Source organism: Apostichopus japonicus, chromosome 15 (assembly GCF_037975245.1).
Source record: "Apostichopus japonicus isolate 1M-3 chromosome 15, ASM3797524v1, whole genome shotgun sequence".
Lineage (NCBI taxonomy): Eukaryota > Metazoa > Echinodermata > Holothuroidea > Aspidochirotida > Stichopodidae > Apostichopus > Apostichopus japonicus.
In genome coordinates this window covers 16,604,369-16,623,670 of record NC_092575.1, presented here as the reverse complement: position 1 = coordinate 16,623,670, position 19,302 = coordinate 16,604,369, and the positions used below count along the sequence as shown (strand labels likewise).

The following is a 19,302-nucleotide window of genomic DNA, read 5'->3' as shown; positions in this document are numbered from 1 at the left end:
TCCTCTTAAGCAATCAAAAAAAAAGTTAACTCATGACATAAATCATGAAATATATTCCAAATCATTCATTGGACCAAGCTCATATTTGGTGAGTAGGTGTACGTGTGTGTGTGTGTGTGTGTGTGTGTGACGCCTTGCTTGTAGACACGATATCTCAAGAAGGGGAGCTTTAACCAACCTCATATTGGTGAGTAGGTGTATCACATTGTGTGGAAGAAGCCAATTGCTTTTAGGGGAGGTCAAAGATCGTTGGTGTCACTCGGGGTCCAACTGTGGAAACCTTTTTAACGCGATATCTCAAGAAGGGAAGCTTGGACTAATCACATATTTCGTGTGTATGAGAACCACATTTGGGAGAAAAAGCTTTTTGTTTTAAGAGGAGGTCAAATGTCACTTTGGGTCAATTTGTGAACACCTTAATAACACGATATCTCAACAAGAAAAGCTTAGATCAATCTCGTATTTCGTTTGAAGGAGTACCACATTCAGTAAAAGAAGTCGATGGTTTTTTGTGGGGATCAAAGTTCATTTGGCGTCACTTGGGTCAAATTGTATAAACAGGACATCTCAAAAAGGGAAGCTTGGACCAATCACATATTTAGTATGTATTTGTGACACGTGAAGTACAAGAAGCCGATGGTTTTTGTGGAGGTCAAATCTCATTTGGAGTAACCAGAGAATCAAATTGTGGAATCCTTGTTTCATAATGTACCGACCAGCCTATTAGATTACATGTGCGTTACGCCTCATATGAATAGGTGAGGTTGTTGGCAATTGGAAATTAGCTGGTGGGCATCCGTAGATAGCGAAAAAGCAAACTAGCGACCAAAGTACCGTTGGATTAACTGTGTCGCTATATTTACATTGGCACTCTGTACAAGCATGTAAATAAAGGTTTATACATTGCTTGTACATACAACGGTAGGTAATATTTGGCGTAAAGGAAAAATGTTTTAAGTAAGAATACCAATACACCTGTGTGGTGGCTAAACATCTCCTAAATTATGTATATTTTTTTAAGGAGTTATGAGACAAGTTTGCTGTTATTGCTTCTCGGACATTTTGTAAAGATTTACACTCAACAGCAGTTGCGAGTGGTATCAACCTTATATTTTCATTGCGCGAAAGATCGCTTTTATTTAGGCAGTGTAATGGAGTAATAGCGATATTTTTCAGGCCCCGATCTTCAGTTAAAAGACAAGATACATAAGATAAGTAGGCCTAGCTGCTTTTTTATCTTGCAATCCTGTGACATGTTTTACTTTATTCATCATTTATTTTTGGTGCACAAAAGTTTAATTTTCATACTGCACAGAAACATAATTTTCCAATGTGCAATTACGTAGCACCATGTATCTGCCGAAGTGCCTGACCTGTAATGTAAAGCTAAACTAACACCCAGGTTGAGCCACGTTGATTCAGCGTCTGTATATCAAATTACATATTTGATCATGTCCCTCTTTCACCAGGGCAAAGAAGTCTCGACTATCAGGAACTACCGATCAGCGATTGATGCGATCCACACAGGGTTCCATGACGGATGCCCCTTCGGTTCCAACGAAGTTAATGCCGAAGTTATCCGAGGGATGGATAATCATAGACCTGTAACCCGGAAACTCCCGCGTTCACGGAGCATAAACGGAATTCTCAGGGATATGATTGGTGACCCCTTTGAACCCATGGCTTCTCTACGCCACCTGACTTACAAAACCGTGTTCCCAGTGGCTGCCTCATCATCCAGGAGAAGAAGTCGCCTGTAGGTACACTCCGTGGGGGGGGGGATGCATGTACGCTTCGACAATCACACGGCGCTTGTCTGATCCCCGAACCGGCGTTCCTACCGAAGAACCAGACACTGGACTTCGTTCCGGGAGACACCTTCCTCCCAAGGGTTTCTCATTTTTACATCAATCAGAGAGAATAAGGTGTGGTGTCCAGTTATAGCGCTCCTGTGGTATATTGACAGAACCAGTGCACTACGTACATACCTCACTAATATTAGTCATTAGTCCATCCGCGCCTTACACATCAGCCTCTAAAGATACGATCATCATATGCATTGTTCAAATGATCCAGCCCCATACACCGGCAGGAGAGAATAAGTGCATACGGTCTTTAACGCCAGGCGTCCTTCAAAGCCCTTTTCGCAGGGGTCCCCCTAGAAGATATGCTGAAGGCAGCAGCATGGAAGGCACCGTCGACCTTTGTTTCCGCGTATCTGACCGACACCTTGCATCGGAAACGGCTTTTGGGCGTGCAGTGTTGAGAGTTCTTTCGGGTAGGTCCAGCCCGTTGGGCCTCCCACCATTGTAGTAGTGCCACTCCGGGCAGGAGTAGGAGACAGCTAAGACAGGAGCGAAGTAATTTCCCAAAACTTTATTTTACGAGAAGGGACACTTACCTGTATCTCCCTTCTCCTACTACCACGCTCGGGACCTACACTTACAAGACTCGACTCGATGGATGAGCGTCATACGAAAACCAACCATACTCGCGACCGGATCTCTGCAGATCATAGGAAGACCCTTCTATCTTGATATATTTGTCACTTGTCACACCTGATCCAAACCAACGGTTTTCCTATGGGGTCGAAGATGTTCTATCTATCCAATTATATCGCAGAACCAAGACACACAGAGGTGAGTCCAGAGCTCCTATACGGGACTCTTTCTATTCTTACTCATGTTTACTATAGTAGTTCATGTGGAGTTGCTTTTGCACATAATACCACACTCATTTAACCTTGTTCCACTTGACATGGGTCTATCTTGAGAGGCGGACACACTTGACTCTTCTCGCCCTCGACTCCCATGGTAATTGCCCACCAAACCCTTTCCTACCAAATCGCGGGACATGTGAGCCCTGGTGGCACTATGGGGTAGATCCGGAAGGAGGTGGAAGTTTGCGGTGCCCAGGGAGCGAGGGCGCAGTGCTAAAACGTTCCAATTTATAGTTAGGTAAATGGGGAAGTGCAAATGTGGAGTGGGATTCAGGTAACTATCGTCGCTCGTAAATCCTCAAACCAGTAAGTTGTGGGGAATTGATGAACACTCTTTTATAGCATGACGGAATCACACTAAACACCTTATGATCTCAGTCGGGCTAAATTGTAAAGGATATATCCTATAGAAAGTACATATCCATGAACAAACGATCGCACTTCCTGCGTATAAATCCTTCATAATCAAGAACATTTCCGATGGATATTTTGTAGTAATGGTGTGGATAGTTGTGTGCAATCAACAACTCAGTTGGGACACATTTTATATACTGCACCTCCGTGCAACGCTTTGAGCACTCGCACTGACAGTTTCAGAAGTATGAATATCCTATTTTGATGTAACGGACAGGGGGTGAGAGTGGATCAAGTTGTTGGTCTTTGGGCTCAGGCTCTATCTGGGGTGACGTTTCTTAAAATGTACCACGTTTCTGTCAAGTAAAGGTTAGGAACTATTCATACTAGTAGTACGAGTTCTTTGAAGCATTGTATTAATGGAGAGTGCTATTATAGCATTATTGTCCTAACATGCTGCTTTCAAGATTTGAAACATAACTTGAACTCACCTTCATTTGTCGTCGTTATTGGAGAGAGATCGATATTGAAGGAACACTTTGCCTCGTTCCCTACGTCATCCTCGAAAATATACACAACCGTTGTGTGACCCATATTGAAAGTTGATCCTGGGATATGTGTTCTATTCCGGAAAGGCAAAGTAACTGGTGTTTGTACTCCGTAAATGCGGCTCAATGCCGTCGGTTCCTGCCATGGAATTTGCTGCGGTCCTTGCGTGTACATATGTACATCACTAGGACAATTCAAGATTGAAGGCTTGACTTTTAAGAAAATAGAGAAAAATTTCAAAATGGCGATTGCTTTTCAGTCCGTTCCATTAATTTAACTGAAGTAGTTTCTATGATGAACAATGATTCTCTTCGTGGAAGAAAGTTAATGAAGGAATATAAATGTGGCATAAGTTACAATACTCTAAACAATATGTCAAATGTCATCAACATTTATCGAAATACATTTGAAAATGTACTTTCCTTTCGTCAGAACCGTCTACCTTCATTCCCCATTTCGCTCCGACACCACAACTATCACCAGCACCACCTACACCAACATTTGGAATGTGCTCAGGAATAAAAACACAACGCCTGTCGGAACTTAATAATTCATCTGCGTGCAGTTGATTTCCAGTTTTAGTTTACATACGATTTGGCAGTTTTGGTGATATATACCGGATCGGTAAGCTTCACAGACAAATTTGAATACGAGTAAGTCGAACACTTCATTGGATACCAAAATAAAAGTTTGCAAACCTCCAGCGCAAACGAAAGAGACACCTTCTGGAAAACATAGCTCACTGCATTGTCCGTTGTCGATAGCACATTGGTGTTGAGCTGCAATGAGACCCAAAATATACTTAGAAAATTATTTAAAGGGATATTTATGTTGCAATGTACTAATTATAGGTGAGTTCTACCTATATTTAGTACATAATATGTTATTTTGCTAGTGGAGTATGACCAGAGCGTGAACAACTGAAACCGTCATGGATACGTCAGGTCATTAGCCGTTTAAACTACTCATCTATAACAATGTATGTAATTCCCTCCACCTACAACTCCATGATTTAACCCCCTCCCCCCCCCCCCGACACTTAACCAAGACATACTTTCGAAACATATATAAGTCCTAGCGTTTATTGTAAACACAAACGAGTTAAATCAATACGGTTGTTACACCATCAGCGTTTGTTATTCACTTAGTCAATGCCTTTGAGGTGCTATGTCATCGTGAATAGGTGTGATTTCATGACACCCTATATTTAGTGGTGAACAGACGAAATATTAAAATTATCAGTTACGATCTGGGAATTCCTCATGCTCCCCACCCCCACTTGGGCATAGGGGACGGGGATTCATGAACCAAAAATATTTTACATTATTGCAGGTTAAGTTGATTCCAATATATATATATATATATATATATATTATATATATATATATACATATATATATATATATATATATATATATATATATATATATATATATCAATATATATATATATATATTGGAATCAACTTAACTTGCAATAATGTAAACTATTTTTGGTTCATCTCACCCTCATGCAGGGTTAGTGGTAATACCTGAAATTTCTTGATCAGACCTGTAATAATACAGGCCTTCCAAAGCCAGCGGATCTTCGACACCAATAGAGATACTATTAAAAGTGTTCCCACCTCTTGCGATATAGTATAAAGCTGCATCGATTGCATGAGACCAGAAGAGGGCGAACCTGTCCATAGTGAAACCATGGAAAGCTGCAAACAATGGGTGTCTATACACTGTTTGACGGTCCGTACCATTCAGGTTTATCCTCTCTAGGTCAGCGGTGTCTCCTAGTGCATTTATCCAGTAGAGGACATTGTCTGACAAACAAAAGAAGGCAATAATATCTTTGTTGTAGTTACTATTGGTTCGTGTTTCTGTGATTAAACACAGACTGTCAGACAGATCATTTGCCAATGCAAGATCGCCATTGATCATACTTTGACACCCTAGTCGGGGCGGAGGAAGAGGGACCAATGTGGGTTGGGTTTAGGCGGTGGGACGTGTTAATTTGGTTGGATGAGGTAAGCCCACTAAGTTACTTCAAAACCTTCCGACAAAATGAACCAAACTTTCTGCACCAGTTATTGATTTTTTCTTATTTATTTCCTCAACTATGTTGTCAGTAATACTATGAAGTTTTTAATGACTATTTTGATCCCCTTTCTTCGTCGAAATGGCATTATTTTGGCTCTTATTCCCGTGGATGAGGTTTGGGGGGGGGGGTGAGGTGAGATGAGTAAGCACAAGGTAAACACTTCTCTAAAATACAGGCATTATTGCGACTACGTTGGGCAAGATAGTTATGACAAACATACTTTATTCCAGTGACATTCAGGCAGGAAATGAATCCAATCATGGAGGCTCATTTCGTAGTCAGCTCCAATCAGGGCATTTTAAGTGCTTTAAAAAACGTTGTCTCAACATACCATAAGGATCAATCTGTAATGTCTTCACTTCGTTTAAACCATCTACAAGGACAACCAGCTCTGATCCGTCTGCTTTCGATCTCTTTAAACTCTGTCTACAATTCCAGAACACTGATCTAAATCATGTAGAGGTGAAAAGGAAAACCGAAATCGAATCGAATCGAATTTCCAGAAGCTTAAAAGCTATTGGAACGAAAAAGTTTACACTGGTCTCAGATTTGCTTACAACTTTACAACGCAATAGCTCCCATGTTCAGAAATTGAGAGCATAGTTTAAACGTTACAAAGTTTCTGGGGTTTTTTGGGGATTATAACAATAACGGTATTATAGCAATAATGGTATTTCCAAGCCTTGCATTTTCTCTCTAGCTCATAAGAACGTCCAAACTCCAATGATTGTAATTTAAATGTCTGTGCAATACCGTTCCACCACTCAGCCTATTGGCCGCATTACCATCAAGAGGATTTGTACCCAAACCCCTTCATCACTCGTCCTAGCTAATCACTCTTTCACAGTCATGGCTACCTCTGTTTTTCTTCACCCCTCTACTCAGTTTTTCTCTCTGCAACTTTTCACCCCCAGCAGCCATAGCATCACCTGCTCCATACTTCTCACTTTTTTTGATTTCATTAACTTTTATTTAGTTTGTTGTTCAACGTTCCAAGTAATGACAATGCATGTACAGATTACGAAGATTACATGGTATAAAGTATGCAAAAATGATACATGAAGGTCTACCTATGATCCAAACTTAATGCAACCGCTCGTGGGGTTTCACACCCGGAGTCTGGTGGAGAGATGTACTTCCTAGAAGTGCCGTCGAGTCGTGACACGGACACCTCATTTCGACTAGAATCAGCCCAATACATCAATCCCGTTATATACGCGACTGCTATGCCTGACGGCGCTGTATAGAGATAATGGAAGAATTTACTAAATGAAAGATTTAAAATGTAACACCAGCCCTTTACAAAGTTAAAATAGGTAGCACATACTCAGAACAGTAAATAAACAAGAGGTCCACCAGACATCCAAACGATAATATATGATTTATAGAGGATGATTGTTTTGGGAACTATTCCTTCCCTCATGAATTCAGTCTCCTAAAAAAATTTTTAACAACTAGACAAAAATATGCGTGTGCTTGTTTTATTGTTCCTATGCGTATGGCTATTATTTGAAGCCAGCGTCGAAGGATTGTATGACATAACTTTAGCGGCGGTCGTATCAATTGTTCAAATGGGAATGCGGATAAGGCGAATGCGAATGCGAAGGCGAATGCGAAGGCGAAGGAGAAGGCGCAGAAGGAGAAGTAGCAGAAGTAGGAAAAGTAGGAGAAGTAGTAGAATTAGGAGAATAATTAAAAGAAGGAGAAGAAGGAGAATGAGAAGGGGAAGGAGAAGGAGAAGGAGGAGGAGAAGGCCTTTGTAACATGATTTCCAAAGTCATTAAAGTGTACTGAAGAAACGTACATATAAGATAAGTACTAATACTCACTGCCTATATGATCGTCAATAAGAATATCGTGGATGTCCCCTTTGATATTTATTCGAGCAATAAGCTTTTCTTGTATATCAGTGTAATAAAAATAAGCGCTGATCGGGTCAAAGGTCAAAGCGAATGGAAACGTCGATCCTGGTAGTGGAATGAGTGGAGCTCCTTTCTTGCTGAATCTGTCGAAACGGATAATTGAAGCAATGTCGGTTTCAACGGCAAAGATGTATTCCGTTCTTGGTTGTACTGTAAGGAGAAAATAAAAATCAAGTATTTCTGATGAGCAGTTTCATTGCAGGTGAACTAGGTAACATGCATAGTTTAAAATATTAAATGTCTTCTCTCTTAAATAAGATGGGTAATGATTTCAGAATTAACTAAGCAAAATCCAGTTTAACCATGGGCAACGTACAATTCATGAAACAATCTTACTCGTAACTACCTACAAATTTAAGATCTGAGAATGCAAACTTCTATATTAATTTTTGTCTTGGCTGAATTGCGGTTTATCCAATTACGTTTAAAGTAATTACATGACTTAGTCCAATGATATGTTACTTATAAAGAGCATTAAAACATGTTTACTCAACCGTAGGCTATTTATGATGACCCATAAAACATATCTTGACTGTTCCGAACACTAAAACCTCATGCCACAACTGTAGGCTATTTGTAATGGCCCAGAATACATATCTCGACTGCACCGAAGACGAAAACATGTTGCCTCAACTCTAGACTAGTTGGGATGGCTCCGAAAACATTACTTGACTGTACCGAACCATAAAACGTTGCCTCAACTTTAGGCTATTTTGATGGTCCAGAATACATATCTTGACTGTTCCGAACACTGAAACCTGTTGCCTCAAGTGAAGGCTATTTGTGATGACCCAGTTTACATATCTTGACTGTACCGAACACTAAAACATGTTGCCTCAACTGTAGGCTATTTGTGGTGGCTCAGAATACATACCTTGACTGTACCGAACACTAAAACCTGATGCCGCAGATATGTTATTCGTTTGCATGTGGATCGTCAATTGGTTTGTCGTCGATAGAAAGCGAATCGGATGACTTGGCCAGACAGGTCCGTCATTGCAAAATGTCGCTGGTTTGAATTCTGACCCAGGCGTGGGATCAGCGATCTAGTGGTTATCAGTGCCAGATTTGGAACGGACAGACAGATTGAAGGAAAGACAGAGATATAGAAACAAATCAACAGTAATCAGTAGAATATGGCCTCTCGTAAAGTCAATACGCTCGTCAGAAATTGGATAATAAAAAGAACATAGTTTTTGAGATATTTGTATGAAAGATTTTTCTTGTATTTATTATGAACCTCACAACATTACGCTATATAGATTTATCGAAGAAATATATTTCCTAAATTTATTGGTTGAATTATGAATACGGCGTGAAATAATATCAATGTCATTTAAGCTCTTGTAATTTCGTTTTTGTTTTTAATATCGAATGTTCAGGTGTTTAAACTATAAATTATAACTTATTACTAGTTTAAATAGCAGACATAATCGGTCTTCCATAGTCAGGGTATAAGCGCTGCAGTCGTCAAATGTATCTCCATTGTCGACTAGCCTGTAACGAAAGCACAAATTCAAGATGAAAGCTCATCCTTGAGAGCTCTTAACATGAAATTAAACAATATCGACGATCTATATATGTTAGCTATCAAGTATTTAAAACGTATTTATTATCCGTGCATTTATATATTTACCGTGATTGTATCGTAGCATTGACCGTCGGTATCTGCTTCAAGTTGAACATCATCAAACGTCAACTCGATGACTTTTCCTTCTGCAGCTTGCAAGTGCCATGTACAGTTAAGATTGCGAGGATACAAATTTGGATATTCAGGCGATGTAAATGTCCCCGTTGAGTTCGAGAGCGTGACGTCACAGCCTGAATGTCAAAAGAAGTAACACAGAGAGAGGTGCAGGGGTGAGGTTTGGGTGGGTGCGGGTGACTGTGAAGGTGGTATGGGGAGGGGTTAGTGATTTGAATGACAGCGTGGAGTAGAGGGAAATAACCAGGATGTATGGAGCTAGATAGGTAATTGGAACATTACTTGCTCTAGACCGGATAGGCCTAACGTTGACAACATGGAAAAAGTAGTGTTATTTTTAGGATATAAAGCGATGGCCCTGTATATTTTGCTCTCTTGAACATGAATTTGCCGCACAGAAAACAACGTTTGATACGTGTTTTTGAACGCGCATTTAACTTTCAATAATTAGCGAGATTTTAATCCAGTGATGAAATTTTTCTTAATTTGATTTATTGTTATTAAATGTAAGGTTTTTTTACCTTAATTTTGAGGTCGTAACACCTTGCGTCTAATCTCATCGTTCCGGTTACAATTTTTTTTTGGACTAAAGTAAACGATAAGATGCACTAGCATTGTTTCTATAGCTTTTCTGCTTTGTGATGTTCATCTTTAAAATATGTTAATATCTCTGGAATGATCATTTAAGGTTAAGTTGATAGCGACGTCGTGCTCCTAAGTTCAGATCTTCATGTTACTGTTAATCCACTTTGTTATCAATCAATTCTAATAACTCAACCAAAACATGTTCTTTAAACCTGTTATGAACAAAAGATCACATTTGGATGACATTCAACACTATTTGTCCTTGACAACATTTGTAATGCATTGTAAAATATTATTTGTGGCCATCAAAAGTTTGTTTTCCTGTATTGAGTTTTGTGTTGCATCTGAGGAACTGCTATAATGCGATGTGTGTTAGACTAAGTAGTACCACCACTTTAATTGTAAGAACGCTGTAACTGCTAATATTTTTTAGGTTTCGTTGAAAAGGGGCAAGAAGAAGAAATCATCTCATGGTCGAGGGGAGGGGTGTTGTCTATTAATAAAACTGTTTTAATTAAATCATCGAGTCTTCGCAAGCACATCACACTGCATTTTTCTGACTTCTGTTTACCTGTGAATTCTGCAACAACAAAAATCACCAAAGGTATTATCTTCCTCTAAAGTGGGAAAAGACATAATCTTGATTTAAAAATATAAATGTTTATATATGCCATAACTCATGAAATATTCAAAATCATTCAGATGGAAAATGTTTACCTATGGAACCGAAATCAATTTTTATGCTGTTTCTTTTACTTATTGCTTCTCATTTACGAATGATTTGTAAATGGGTCTCATTTGATCGGCGGGCTCACTTGACTCTTCTCGCCCTCGACTCCCAGGATAATTGCAGACCCAACCGTCCCCTACCAAAATCGCGGGACATGTTAGCTCTGGTGGCACCATGGGGTAGATTCGGAATGAGGTTGAAGTGGGCGCTGCTCAGGGAGCGAGGGCACAGTGCTAAAACGTTCCAATGTGTAGTTAGGTAGATGGGTAAGTGTAGATGTGGAGTGGGATACAGGTAACTATCGTCGCTCGTTAATCCCCAAACCAGTTAGTTTTGAGGAATTGTTGGACACTCTTTTATAGCATGACGGAATCATACTAAACACCTTATGATCTCAGTTGGGCTAAATTGTAAAGGATATATCCTATAGAAAGTACATATCCATGAACATACGATCACACTTCCTTCGTATAAATCCTTCAAAATCAAGAACATTTCCGATGGACATTTTGTAGTAATGGTGTGGATAGTTGTGTGCAAGCAACAACTCAGTTGGGACACATTTTATATACTGTGTCTCCGTGCAACGCTTCAAAGCACTCGCACTGACTGTTTCAGCAGTATGAATCATGTTTCGATGTGACGTACTGGGGGTGAGAGTGGATCAAGTTTTTGGTCTTTTGGCTCATGCTCTATCTGGGGTGACGTTTCTTAAAATGTACCACGTTTCTGTCAAATAAAGGTTAGGAACTATTCATACTAGTAGTACGAGTGCTTTGAAGCATTGTATTAATGGAGAGTGCTATTATAGGATTATTGTCCTAACATGCTGCTTTCAAGATTTGAAACATAACTTGAACTCACCTTCATTTGTCGTCGTAATCGGAGAGAGATCGATATTGAAGGAACACTTTGCCTCGTTCCCTACGTCATCCTCGAAAATATACACAACCGTTGTGTGACCCATATTGAAAGTTGATCCTGGGATATGTGTTCTATTCCGGAAAGGCAAAGCAACTTGGGTTTGTACTCCGTAGATGCGACTCAATGCCGTCGGTTCCTGCCATGAAATTTGCTGCGGTCCTTGCGTGTACATCTGTACATCACTAGGACAACTCAAGATTGAAGGCTTGACTTTTAAGAAAATAGAAAAAAAAATAAAAAATGGCGATTGCTTTTCAGTCCGTTCCATTTATTTAACTGAAGTAGTTTCTATGATGAACAATGATTCTCTTCGTGGAAGGAAGTTAATGAAGGGGGAATATAAATGTGGCATTGGTTACAATACTCTAAACAATTTTTCAAATGTCATTAACATTTATTTAAATACATTTGAACATGTACTCTCCTCTCGTCAGAACCGTCTACCTGCATTCCCCATTTCGCACCGACACCACCACTATCACCAGCGACACCTACACCAACACCAACACCCAATCATTTGGAATGTGCTCAGGAATAAAAGCACAACGCCTGTCGGAACTTAATAATTCATCTGTGTACGGTCAAGGGCGGCGGAACCGGGGGGGCACAGGGGGCACGTGCCCCCCCACTTTTCCTCAGATTAAAAATGTGCCCTTTTTCTACATAAACATTTCGAAATAAAAAAAGAGTTTACAAAGCGAAACCCACGTCGAATGAAATATTTCGGGAAGTTTTCAACATGTTAATGTGCATATCATATAGGCATGCAAAGGTTATTACATCGCATGCCAATAACATGCAATCATTTGCCGTGTTATAACCCTCCCAAATTGGATATACTTATTGGGAAAGTCGTTACAATAATAATGATCATAATAATATCAGTTTAACCATTGAAAAACACATAGAAAATTACTTTTCTTTCAGTATTTTCACATATTTCATTTGCTTTCATGCATGTATCGATCGCGTGTGCAGGGACTTGGACTTTATAATGATTTCACCTCATTTTGTCTTTTTCCTTGTTTCCCAAGTTGCACATTAGATACTGCAGTGCTAGTATGCATTGTTTCCTTGAGGGGGGGGGGGAGGGGGGGTGGCGTTGATGGAGTGATGTGTATACGCAAATAAGATAATACTGCATCAGTCCAATCGAATTTCTGCAAAGTGCCCTTCGACGTTGGTGCCCCCCAGATTAAAAGTGCTTCCGCCGCCCTTGTGTACGGTTGATTTCCAGTTTGATTATATTACATAAAATTACACAGTTTCTGGGATACATACCGGACCGATAAACTTCACATACAAATTTGAACGCGAGTAAGTCGAACATTTCATTGAATGCCAAATTAAAAGTTTGCAAACCTCCAACGCAGACGAACGAGACACCTTCTGGAAAACATAACTCACTACATTGCCCGTTGTCGATAGCACATTGGTGTTGAGCTGCAAGGAGACCCAAAATATAATTGAAAAATTATTTATAGGGATATTTATGTAGCAATGTAATATATTATAGGTATGTTCTACCTATAGTTACAACTGGAGTATGACCCGAGCGTGAACAACTGAAACGGTCATGGATACGTCAGGCCATTGGCCCTTTAAACTACTCATGTATAAGAATATATGTAACTCCCTCCACCTACAACTCCATGATTTAACCCCCCCCCCCCCCCCGCCCCCCGACACTTAAACAAGACATACTTTCGAAACATTTATAAGTCCTAGCGTTTATTGTAAACACATAAGAGTTAAATGATTCCGGTTGTTACACCATCAGCGTTTGTTATTCACCTAGTCAATGCCTTTGAGGTGCTATGTCATCGTGACTAGGTGTGAATTCATGACACACTATATTTGGTGTCAACATTTTGTAATGTCAACGGACGAAATATTCCAATTATCAGTTACGATCTGGGAATTCCTCATGCTCCCACCCCCCTCCCAACTTTGGCATAGGGGACGGGGATTCATGAACCAAAAATATTTTACATTATTGCAGGTTAAGTTAATTCCAATATATATATATATATATATATATATATATATATATATATATATATATATATATATATATATATATAAATATATATATATATATATATATTGGAATCAACTTAACTTGCAATAATGTAAACTATTTTGGGTTCATCTCACCCTCATGCAGGGTTAGTGGTAATACCTGAAATTTCTTGATCAGACCTGTAATAATACAGGCCTTCCAAAGCCAGCGGATCTTCGACACCAATAGAGATACTATTAAAAGTGTTCCCACCTCTTGCGATATAGTATAAAGCTGCATTTTTTGCATGAGACCAGAAGAGGGCGAACCTGTCCATAGTGAAACCATGGAAATCTGCAAACAATGGGTGACTATACACTGTTTGACGGTCCGTACCATTCAGGTTTATCCTCTCTAGGTCAGCGGTGTCTCCTAGTGCATTTATCCAGTAGAGGACATTGTCTGACAAACAAAAGAAGGCAATAATATCTTTGTTGTAGTTACTATTGGTTCGTGTTTCTGTGAGTAAACACAGACAGATCATTAGTCAATGCAAGATCGCCATTGATCATACTTAGGCACCCTAGTCGGGAGGAGGAAGAGGGACCAATGTGGGTTGGGTTGAGGCGGTGGTACGTGTTAATTTGGTTGGATGAGGTAAGTCCACTAAGTTACTTCCGACAAAATGGACAAAACTTTCTGCACCAGTTATTGAATTTTCTCTAATATATTTCCTCAACCATTTTGTCAGTAATACTATGAAGTTTTTAATGATTATTTATGATCCCTTTTTTCGTCGACATGGCATTATTTTGGCTCTTATTCCCTTGGATGAGGGTTGGGGGAGGGATTGGATGAGATGGGTAAGCACAAGGTAAACACTTTTCTAAAATACATGCATTATTTTGCCTACGTTGGGCAAGATAGATATGGCAAACAATTTTCATTCCAGTGACATTCAGGCAGGGAATGAATCCTAGAATGGCGGCTAATTCCGTAGTCAGCTTCAACCAGGGACTTTTAAGGGCTTTACAAAATCATTGTCTCAACATACCATAAGGATCAATCTGTAATGTCTTCACATCCTTTAATCCATCTACAAGGATAACCAGCCCTGATCCGTCTGCATTTGATCCCTGTATACTCTGTCTACAATTCCAGAACACTGATCTAAATCATGTAGAGGTGAAAAGGAAAACCGAAATCGAATCGAATTTCCAGGAGCTCAAAACTATTATAACGAAAAAGTTTACAGTGGCCTCAGATTTGCATACAAATTTACAACGTCATAGCTTTCATGTTCAGAAAATGAAAGCATAGTTTAAACGTTACAAAGTTTCTGGTTGTTTTGTTTCATTATAGCAATAACAGTATTATAGCAATAATGGTATTTCCAAGCCTTGCATTTTCTCTATAGCTCATCAGAACCTCCGAACTCAAATGATTGTAATTGAAATGCCGGTACAATACCGTTCCACCACTCAGCCTATTGGCCTCATTACCCATATAAGAGGATTTCTACCCAAACCTCTGCATCACCCGTCCTAGCTGAGCCCTCTTTTCTTCTGTTTGTCTCATTATTCCCATTCACTCTTTTACTGCCATTGCTACCTTTACCCCTCTGCTCAGTTTTTCTCTTTGCAACCCTCCATCCCCAGCAACCATAGCATCACCTGGTCCATAATTCTCTTTTGATTTCATTAACTTTGATTTTATTTGTTGTTCAACGTTCCAAGTTAAACGAAGCATGTACATATTACGAACATTACATGGTATGAAGTATGCGAAAATAGCCTACCTATGATCCAAACTTAATGCAACCGCTCGTGGGGTTTCACACCCTGAGTCTGGTGGAGAGATGTACTTCCTAGATGTGCCGTCGAGTCGTGAAACGGACACCTCATTTCGACTAGAATCAGCCCAATACATCAATCCCGTTGTATACGCGACTGCTATGCCTGACGGAGCTGTATAGAGATAATGGATGAACTTACTAAATTAAATATTTGAACTGTACACCAACACTTTGCAAAATTAAAATAGGTAGCACATACTCAGAACAGTAAATAAACAAGAGGTCCACCAGACATCCAAACGATGATTGTTTGTTTGTTTTTGTTTTTGAAAAAAATAACAACAAGACAAAAATATGCGAGTTCTTGTTTATTTGTTCCTATGCGTATGGCTATTATTTGAGGCCAGCGTCGAAGGATTGTATGACATAACTTCAGCGGCGTTCGTATGGTTTGTTACCATGGGAATGTGGATGAGGTGAATACGAAGGCGAATGCGAATGCGAAGGCGAAGGAGAGGGCGAAGTAGTAGAAGTAGGAGAAGTAGTAAGTCGGAGAATAATTAAAAGATTTAGAAGAGGAGAAGGAGAAGGGGGATGAGAAGGAGAAGGAGAGGGAGAGGTGGAGGTGGAGGTACAGGGAGAGGGAGAGGGAGAGGGAGAGAGAGAGGCGGAGGGAGGGGTGGAGTGAGAGGGAGAAGGAGAAGGAAAAGGAAAAGGAGAAGGAGAAGGCCTTTGTAACATTATTTCCAAAGTCATTAAGGTGTAATGAAGAAACGGACATAAAAGATAAATACTAATACTCACTGCCTATATGATCGTCAACGAGAATATCGTGGATGTCCCCTTTGATATTTATTCGAGCAATAAACTTCTCTTGTATATCAGTGTAATAAAAATAAGCGCTGATCGGGTCAAAGGTCAAAGCGAATGGAAACGTCGATCCTGGCAGTGGAATGAGTGGAGATCCTTTCTTGCTGAATCTGTCGAAACGGATAAACGAAGCAATGTCGGTTTCAACGGCAAAGATGTATTCCGTTCTTAGTTGTACTGTAAGGAGAAAAAAAATATTGCAAAATCCAGTCAAACCATGGGCAACGTACAATTCATGAAACAATCTTACTCGTAACTACCTACAAATTTAAGATCTGAGAATTAAGAGAATTCAAACTTCTATATTTAAAATATTTCTTGGCTAAATTGCGATTTATCCAATTACGTGTAAGTAATTACATGAAATAGTCCAATGATATGTTATTTATACAGAGCATTAAAACATGTTTACTCAACCGTAGGCTATTTGTGATGACCCATCATACATATCTTGACTGTACCGAACACTAAAACCTCATGCCACAACTGTAGGCTATTTGTAATGGCCCAGAATACATATCTCGACTGTACCGAAGACGAAACATGTTGCCTCAACTCTAGGCTAATTGGGATGGCTCAGAATACATGACTTGACTGTACCGAGCCATAAAACATGTTGCCTGAACTTTAGGCTATTTTTGATGACCCAGAATACATATCTTGGCTGTTCCGAACACTAAAACCTGTTGCCTCAAGTGTAAGCTATTTGTGATAGCCCAGTATACATATCTCGACTGTACCGAACACTTAAACATGTTGCCTGAGCTGTAGGCTATTTGTGATGGCACGGAATACATACCTTGACTGTACCGAGCACTAAAACCTGATGCCGCATATATGTTATTTGTTTTCATGTGGATGGTCAATTGGTTTGTCGTCGAAAGAAAGCGAATCGGATGACTAGGCCAGCCAGGTCCGTCATTGCAAAATGTCGCTGGGAGGAATTCTGACCCGGGCGTAGGATCAGCGATCTAGCGGTAATCGGTGCCGGATTTGACAGACACATAGACGAGAAGACAGAGATATAGCAACAAATCAACAGTAATTAGTAGAATATGGCCTCTCATAAAGTCAATACGCTCGTCAGGAATTGGATAATAAAAAGAATATAGTTTTTGAGATATTTGTTTAAAAGATTTTCCTTCTATTTATTATGAATCTCACAACATTACGCTATCTAGAAATATCAAAGAAATACATTTCCTAAATTTATTGGTTGAATTATGCGGCATGAAATAATATAAATGTCATTTAAGCTCTTGTAGTTTCGTTTTTGTTTTTAATATCCAATGTTCAGGTCTTAAAACTATAAATTATAAATTATTACTAGTTTAAGTAGCAGACAAAATCGGTCTTCCATAATCAGGGTATAAGCGCTACAGTCGTCAAATGTATCTCTATTGTCGACTAGCCTGTAACGAAAGCACAAATTCAAGATGAAAGCTCATCCTTGAGAGCTCTTAACATGAAAATATACAATATGGACGATCTATATATGTAAGCTATGAAGTATTTCAAACGTATTTATTAACAGTGCATGTATATTTTTACCGTGATTGAATCGTAGCATTGACCGTCGGTATCTGCTTCAAGTTGAACATCATCAAACGTCAACTCGATTACTTTCCCTTCTGCAGCTTGCAAGCGCCATGTACAGTTAAGATTAGAAGGATACGCATTTGGATATTCAGGCGATGTAAATGTCCCCGTCGAGTTCGAGAGCGTGACGTTACAACCTGAATGTCAAAGGAAGTAACACACAGAGAGGTGCAGTGGTGAGGTTTAGGTGGGTTCGGGTGACTGTGAAGGTGGCAATGAGGAGGGGTTAGTGATTTTAATGACAGCGTGAAGTAGAGGAAAATAACAAGAATGTATGGAGCTAGATAGGTTATTGGAACATTACTTGCTCTACACCGGATAGGCCTAACGCTGACAACATGTTATCTGTAGGATGTAAAGCAATGATCCTATACATTTTGCTCTCTTGAACATGAATTTGCCGCACTGAAACAATGTATGACATGTGTTTTTAACGCGCATTTAACTTTCAATAATAAGCGAGATTTTAACCGTTTTATCAAGTGATGAAATCTTTCTTAAATGTGTTTATAGTTATTAAATGTTACGTTTGTTTACCTTAATTTTGAAATCGTAGCAGCTTGCCTCTAATCTCACCGTTCCGGTTTCAATTTCGTTTGGACTTAAGTAAACGATAAGAGACAATAGCATTGTTTCTATAGCTTTTCTGGTTTGTAATGTTCATCTTTAAAATATGCTAATATCTCTGGCAAGCTCGTTTAAGGTTGAACTGATAGTGACGTCATGCTCCTAAGTGCAGAACATTCATGTTACTGTTTTTCCACTTTGTAATAACTCAACCAAAACATGTTCTTTAATCCTGTTATAACCAAAAGATTATATTTGGATAACATCCAACACACTTTGTCCTTGACAAACTTTGTAATACATTGCAATATATTATTTGTGCTCATCAAAAGTTTGTTTTCCTGTAATGAGTTTTGTGTTGAATCTGAGGAACTGACATAATGCCCTGTGTGTTAGACTAAGTAGTACCACCACTTTAATTGTAACAACGCTGTAGCAACTAAGATGTTTTAGGTTTCGTTGAAAAGGGGCAAGAAGAAGAAATCATCTCATGGTCGATGGGAGGGGTGTTGTCTATTAATAAAACTATTTTAATTACATCATCGAGTCTTTAACGCGAGCACATTCATACTGCATTTTCCTGCCTTTTGTTTGCCCGTGAATTCTACAACAACAAAAATCACCAAAAGGTATTATCTTACTCTAAAGTGAAAAAATACGTAATCTTGATTTAAAAATATAAAAGTTTATTTATGCCATAATTCATGAAATATTCAAAATCATTCAGATAGAAAATGTTTACCTATGAAACCGAAATCAGTTTTTATTCTGTTTCTTTTGCTTATTGCTTCTCATTTACGAATGATTTGTAAATGTAATTGTTTTTACAGAATCCACAGTTTAGAAATGTAATCTGAATGCGTAACTTACCATGTATAGTCCTTATGTTC

General features: G+C 39.2%; 1 protein-coding gene across 8 annotated transcripts in view; it reads right to left on the bottom strand.

Moving 5' to 3' along the window:
• LOC139980486 (cubilin-like) overlaps nt 1-19,302 on the bottom strand; it is a 136,409-nt gene that overhangs the window by 45,956 nt on the left and 71,151 nt on the right. For all 8 annotated transcript variants that reach the window (XM_071992120.1, XM_071992123.1, XM_071992127.1 and 5 more), the window contains 11 exons: nt 13,762-14,043; nt 12,942-13,022; nt 11,520-11,789; nt 9,272-9,456; nt 8,510-8,681; nt 7,543-7,785; nt 6,784-6,952; nt 6,045-6,160; nt 5,154-5,435; nt 4,321-4,401; nt 3,565-3,834 (listed from right to left, as the gene is read on the bottom strand). In XM_071992120.1, the coding sequence (XP_071848221.1) occupies nt 3,565-3,834; nt 4,321-4,401; nt 5,154-5,435; nt 6,045-6,160; nt 6,784-6,952; nt 7,543-7,785; nt 8,510-8,681; nt 9,272-9,456; nt 11,520-11,789; nt 12,942-13,022; nt 13,762-14,043 (2,151 nt within the window). The remainder of the gene's footprint in view (nt 1-3,564; nt 3,835-4,320; nt 4,402-5,153; nt 5,436-6,044; nt 6,161-6,783; nt 6,953-7,542; nt 7,786-8,509; nt 8,682-9,271; nt 9,457-11,519; nt 11,790-12,941; nt 13,023-13,761; nt 14,044-19,302) is intronic.